Raw genomic sequence first — 6,918 nt, 5'->3', positions numbered from 1 at the left:
CCCTTCCCCTTCTCTCTTCCCCCCCTTCTCCCCCTTCCCCTCTCCCTCTCCCCCCCCTCCCCCCCTCTCCCCCCCCCATCCCCCTCTTCCTCCTCTATCCCCCCCTATCCCCCTCTCCCCCCTCCATCCCTCCCCTCAAAGACAAAAAGGATCTTTATAACTCAGTCTCCCCCTCCCCTCCTCCCCCTCTTCTCCCTCCCCTCCCCACCCGAAATGAAAAAAAAAAAAAAAAAAAAAAAAAAAAAAAAAAAAAAAAAAAAAATTTTATTGCATACGAGGCACACATATCCCTTATGCCAATGCAACCCTTGAAATATATGATAATGTAATCCACTATTCCGTGAGTTCGCAAAGATGTGAAGATCCTCTTTCACTACTGCCGAAGAAAAGAGGGGGGGGGGGAGATGGATGGGGGGGGCAGATGAGGAGGGGGGGTGGAGATGGGGGGGGTGAGGAGGAGGGGCGGGTGAGGAGGGGGGGATGGGGGAGGAGGGGAGGAGGTATAGGTAAGAGTGGGGGGAGATGGGGTAGGATGAGGGGGAGGGGAGGAGGTAGACGGGAGGGGGAGGGAGGGGGAGGGGTGAGTTTGAGCAAAGAGTAGAGGGGGGGGAGACTGGTGAGGGTAGGGGTGGAGGGATATGGAGGGGGATGGGGGAGTGGATGGGAAGCAAAGGGCGTGTGAAGTGGGGGGGGGGGTATGAGGAGAAGGGGGTAAGGAGGGGGGTTTATCACAACAAAGACAAGAAAAAGGAAATTGTCACTGGTGTAGCTGTCAGTCTCTCTCTCTCTCTCTCTCTCTTTCTCTCTCTCTCTCTCTCTCTCTCTCTCTCTCTCTCTCTCTCTCTCTCTCTCTCTCTCTCTCTCTCTCTCTCTCTCTCTCTCTCTCTCTCTCTCTCTCTCTCTCTCTCTCTCTCTCTCTCTCTCTCTCTCTCTCTCTCTCTCTCTCTCTCTCTATCTATCTATCTATCTATCAATTCGTATATCAATCTATCTCTTTCTTAATTTTCTTCAATCCACACATACTACACACATAAAACACACGCATACAATATATATGGCACAAGAGAAAATCTACATAAACCCAAGCCCAGATGCGGCCGCAGTTCCCCAGAAGTATAAAACGTAGAACATACAAAACGCATTACATACTCAAAACGGACACTTTACAAGACACATAGAATTGAACTTTTCATAATCTGGGCTCTAACAACACGGAACAAATGGGAACTGTGTTTCTTTTCCCTCGTTAAGTTAAGGCTTTAGGCCAGTCAGCATTTTAGGACGGGAGAAATGTCTTAGAACGCTGGGAGACAGAGAGAAGGGGAGAGAATGAGGGGGAGAGAGAGGGAGGGGGAGACAGAGAGAAGGAGAGAGAGAGAGAGGGGAGGGAGTGGGAGAGGGAGAAATGTCTTGGAACGCTGGGAGACAGAGAGAAGGAGAGAGAAGGAGGGGAGAGGGAGAGGGAGAGGGAGTGGGAGGGGGAGAGGGAGAGGGAGAGGGAGAGGAGAGGGAGAGGGAGAGGGAGAGAGAGAGGGAGGGAGAGAGAGAGGGAGAGTAAGAGAGAGAAGGAGAGGGGAGGGAGGGGGAGAGGAGGGAGAGGAGAGGGGAGGGAGAGAGAGGGAGAGGAGAGGGAGAGGGAGAGGGAGAGGAGTGGGAGAGGGGAGGGGAGAGGGAGGGGAAAGGAAAATTGGAGGGGAGTGGGAGAGGGAGAGGGAGGGGGGAGTAGTGGGAGGGAAGGGAGAGAGGAGGAGCGGGAGGGAAAGGGAGTGGGAGTGGGAGAGGGAGGGAGAGAGGGAGAGGGAGGGGGAGGGGGAGGGGGAGTGGGAGTGGGAGAGGGAGAGGGAAAATGAGTTGGAGTGGGAGAGGGAGAGGGAGAGGGAGAAGGAGAAGGAATGGGGAGGGAAGAGCGAGAGATAGGTGCGATGAGGGAAGTGGGGTGAGAGAACAGTAAGAGGAGGAGAGAAGGACGTAGAGGAAGTGAGAATGTTTGGGAGTGGGAGAGGGAGGGGTGGAATAGGGAGAGAGTGGAAGAGGGAGAGTAAAGTGAGATTGTGAAGAGGGATAGTTGGTGTAGAGAAAAGGGGAGAGAGTGGAGGGGAGAGAGGGAAGAGGGAGAGGGCGAGGAGATGTGGCGAGGAGAGGGAGAGGGAGAGGGAGAGGGAGAGGGAGTGGGAGCGGAGGGGGAGCCAACCGCGCGCGCGGAGGTGGGAGTGGCGAATGGGGAGTGGGAAGTGGGGAGGGTGACAGGGAGATGGAGGGGAGGGGGAGGGGGAGATGGAGAGGGAATGGGTGGGTTGGGAGTGAAAAGAGAGGGAGAGAGAGTTAGAAGGAGGAGTGGGAGAAGGAGTGGGAGTGAAAGGGGCGAGATGGGAGGGGGATGAAGGTGAGGGAGACAGGACGTGGGAGTAGGAGAGAGGGCAGAGGGAGAGGGTGAGGGAGAGAGGAGAGAGGGAGAGGGAGAGGGAGAGGGGAGTGGATGGAGGGAGTGGGGAGTGGGAAGTGGTAGTGGCGAGTGGAGTGGGAAGGGAGAGGGAGAGGGAGAGGGAGAGGGAGAGGGAGAGGGAGAGGGAGAAGGAGATGGAGAGGGAGAGGGAAAAGGTGAGAGAGAAAGAGAGAAAGGGGGGGAGGGAGAGAGACAGGCAGAGATAGAGATAGAAAGATAGATAGAGAGAGAGAGAGAGAGAGAATGAGGGGGAGACAGAAAGGCAGAAGACAGAATAAAAAGAAAAAAATAGGTAGACAGAAAGTGAACGTGTGTGTGTTAGTGACATACACAGAAGAAGAAAAAGAAGAAAGTTTAAATTAAAGATAAACAAAAATAAATAAATAAAAATGTACATATAAATCGAAATCTAATAAAAATTTACACCACGGGATATGAAAGACCACCTGCACCTCCCCCCCCCCTCCTAAAAAAAAAAAAAAAAAAAAAAAAAAAAATCTTAATACGTCTTTCAAAGCTTAACATTTCCATAACATAATTTGAGTTACCAAGAGCAAATCAAAACCTGTTAAAGAAGTTTTTTTTTTGGGTGATTGCTTGTTTATTCCTACGTTGCGGTATAAACATCCTGTTTATACCGCAACGATGATCATGATGAGAGAGAGAGAGAGAGATAGATAGATAGAGAGAGAGAGAGAGAAAGGGAGAGAGAAAGAGAGAGGAAGAGAGAGAGAAAGAGAGAGAGAGAGAGAAAGAGAGAGCGAGAGAGAGAGAGAGAAAGAGAGAGAGAGAGAAAGAGAGCGAGAGAGAGAGAGGGGGGGGGGAGAGGCAGAGACAGAGACAGACAGATAGAAAGAGAGAGAGAGAGAAAGAGAGAGAGAGGGGGGGGGGAGGCAGACAGACAGAGAAAGAGACAGAGACAGACAGATAGAGATAGATAGATAGAGAGAGAGACAGAGAGAGAGAGAGAGAGAGAGGGGGGGGGGGTACATTATATGTACCTTATGTACATATAATGTACATGTATATGTACATTACATTGATGAATACGAATGTCTAGATACGCACCCAGGTAAATAAACAATTTGCATACAATTACATATTAGAATTTCCTAGTCTATGGAATTTTAACAAAGGTTAGTAGATTTGAAAGAGGAAGTTACAAAGCAATGCCAAATAATATTGTGAACATTAACACTTTACCCGCATAATGGCTAATCTGGAAACTTTGAATCTTCTACTGCACTTAAAAGATATTAAATGATGAAAATTAATTGCATTTTTTTTTTTTTTTTCTTTAAATGTCTTTTACTTTGTCTATCTAAGATATTAATCATTTTGGTTAATATACTATGCGAACCTATAAAATTAAAATGATAAAATTGGCTCTATAAGACTGTGATTTTTTACTGTGGACCTTACACTGAAAAGTTTGCCCCCCCCCTGTCTACTCCCCTATTGGCACACTTGTCAAATACAGACGAACACTTCAGAATATCTTTTAATGACAGGCCTTGTATCAACAATATTCTCCTCTACCAGATTCTTTGACATACTTCCCCGGAAAAATGGTGGTGATTTATATTTATGAATATATATATCACCATACGCATATATATATATGTATATAAGCTCATGTTTCATGGATAAATGTTGATATGCATCCACGGATATGTTCACGTATATGGACATTGACATACTTACATACTCACACACACACATATATATACTCTCAGTTATAGACACACACACACACACACACAAACACACACACACACACACACATACACACACAAACACACACAAACACACACAAACACACACACACACACACAAACACACACACACACACAAACACACACACACACATAAACACACACACACAAACACACACAAACAAACACACACACAAACACACACACAAACACACAGACGAAATTTCACTCATTCTAAGCACATATACCGAACACCTCTCCCTATGCCTACAACCCTACAACATATACATATATATATATATATATATATATATATATATATATATATATATATATATATATAGATTCATATTGTTAATATGAATATATATACCGTACATATATATATATATATATTATATATATATATATATAAATAGATATATATATATATACATATATATATATATCAAACCTTTGATAATCTAACTTACGCCTCCAATCCCACTTCCAAAAGAAAAAAATAATGTGATCAAAAGTCAATTATAATTAGTCGTAATCACATCTTTATTTTTTTCTCCTGAAGTTGAAACTCATTTAAGCTTATCAAAGGCAGGACTGACTGGGCCTCATCTGCATATCTCATGAAATCACATTGAAAAAAGCTATTGTTGCAAGGGTGTTGATTCACCCATTGCAACAAGGCTGAATGTTGCCTTTCTTCTTCCGTCCTTTTGTTATCATTGCTGTTGTTATTATGATTCTTTTTTTTCTCTTTTGTTTTACCTGTTGTCATTATTGATATTGTTATTGCTGTGATATGATTATTATTGTGATTATTATCATCATTATCATCATTATGAGTATCATTATTATTATCATTATATATTTTCATCATTATTATTGTTGTTGTTGTTATCATTATTATCATTATCATTATTACTGTTAACATCATGAACATTATTACCACTATCACCATCATAATTATCATTATCATCATAATTATCATCCTTATTACTATCATTATCACCATTGCCATTAGCTTTATCATCACAATAATCATTATAATCAATACCCTTATCATCATTACTACTACCATTACTACCAACATCATCATTATTATCATCATCATAATCATTGCAATCATGATTATTGTCATTATGATGATGACAATAATAACAATAACAATAACAACCACAATCTCTCACGTATAGTTGCCAAAACCTCTTTTTTCACATTTCTTTCACACTGCTTGCTTGGAGTGCTTGCAAGTGGCAGACTGTGATATTATTGCTTGCTGTGCTTTGAGTGGATTTTCTTTCGGTTCTTTTCTATTTGCTTTTGAGTGCTTTGTTGATTGATTTTTGTTGTTGTTGTTGTTTTTGGTTTGTAGTATTAGTAGTAGTGGTGGTAGTAGTGATGTCATTCTTGTTATTATTATGGTTTGTATTTGTATTATTATCATCTTTTGTCGTTATTATTATTATGACTATTATCCTTATTTTGATATTATAGATATTATCATGATCTTTATTGCTATTTTGATATTGCTTTTTTATCATCATTATTGTTATTCTGATGATATTGATCTGCTTATTTTTATCATAATCATTATCATTGAGATTATTTTAATTCCAATTATCAGTATCATTATCATAGCTATAATTTTGATTATGATTATTATCATATTTACCTTTATTTATTTTTCTTGTTTCCTTTTAATCTTTTTGTGTTTTTCTTCTATTTCTGTTACTTTTGCTCCTTTTTTCCCATTCCCTTTTCTTTTTTTCCCTCTTCCTTCTCTCTCTTCTTTCCCTCTCTTCCCCCTTACCTCTATCTATCCCCCTCCTTTTTTCCTCTCCTTCTCCCCTCTTCTCCTTTCTTTGCAACCCTCTCCTCTCTTCTTATCCCCTCTTCCCCTCTCCCTTATCCCCCCTCCATCTCCTCTCTTCACCCTCCATCTCCCCTCTTCCCATTCCTCTTTCCCTTCTTCTTCCTCCCACCACTCAATCTTCTCTTCCCCTCTTTTCCCTCTCCCCCATTTTCTTCTTCCACCCTCCCCTCCCATCCCCATCCCACCTTTCCTCCCCTTCCACCCCCCACCTTTCCTTCCCTCCCCCCATTCCTCCCTTTCTTCTCCCGTCCCTCCTTACCTCCCTTTCCCTCCCCTCGCCCCTCCCCCACATCAACCATATGCCCTACCCTACCCCTACCCTTCGAAAAAGAAAGACCCCCCTACTCCCCACCCCTCACCCCCTTCCTCAAAGAAAAAAAAGAGTGGACATAAACACGAAGACAAAAATAAAAAAATCCAAAACAGAAGCCCATAAACATAGCGACACCGGCATCCGAACAGAGAAGAAAGAATTGTTGACACCAAGAGTACGAACTTAAACTTTTTTAATGGCATTAGCAGTCTTTAGAAACGTGTTTTTTCGTCTTTTTTTTCTTGTGTTTTATTGTTTTTCTTTTCTTTTTTTCTTTTTTAGATGTCTGCAGAGCGGAAGAGATATTGTTGTGGAACGTAATAGCGTTTCTTTGGCGGTGTTGGGTTGAAATAGAAAATTGTTTTGTTTAGGATTCTGCCTGTGATGATGGTTGTTGTCTTTATTATCATTTTTATCATATTTATTGCTATAGTAGTAGCAATGATGATAATCATCATTATTATTTTTATCACTATCATCATCATCATTATTCTTACTATCATTACTGTTATCATTGTATTATTATTATTAACATCATTAGCATTATTATTATTATTATCGCTATTATTGTCAT

The 6,918-nt window shown here is 42.3% G+C and overlaps 1 protein-coding gene across 1 annotated transcript in view; it reads left to right on the top strand.

Annotated features, from left to right (window-relative positions):
- The first annotated feature begins 1,091 nt into the window (after positions 1 to 1,091).
- Positions 1,092 to 6,918, top strand: part of LOC147470700 (uncharacterized) — a 9,234-nt gene continuing 3,407 nt past the window's right edge. Inside the window, exon 1 of the mRNA XM_086542971.1 lies at positions 1,092 to 1,113. Within this exon, the coding sequence (XP_086399097.1) occupies positions 1,092 to 1,113 (22 nt within the window). The remainder of the gene's footprint in view (positions 1,114 to 6,918) is intronic.

The sequence above is a fragment of the Penaeus japonicus genome, unplaced genomic scaffold (assembly GCF_977035675.1).
Source record: "Penaeus japonicus unplaced genomic scaffold, GWHDUDI00000001_assembly GWHDUDI00000013, whole genome shotgun sequence".
NCBI lineage: Eukaryota > Metazoa > Arthropoda > Malacostraca > Decapoda > Penaeidae > Penaeus > Penaeus japonicus.
This window is presented reverse-complemented; position numbering and strand designations above follow the sequence as displayed.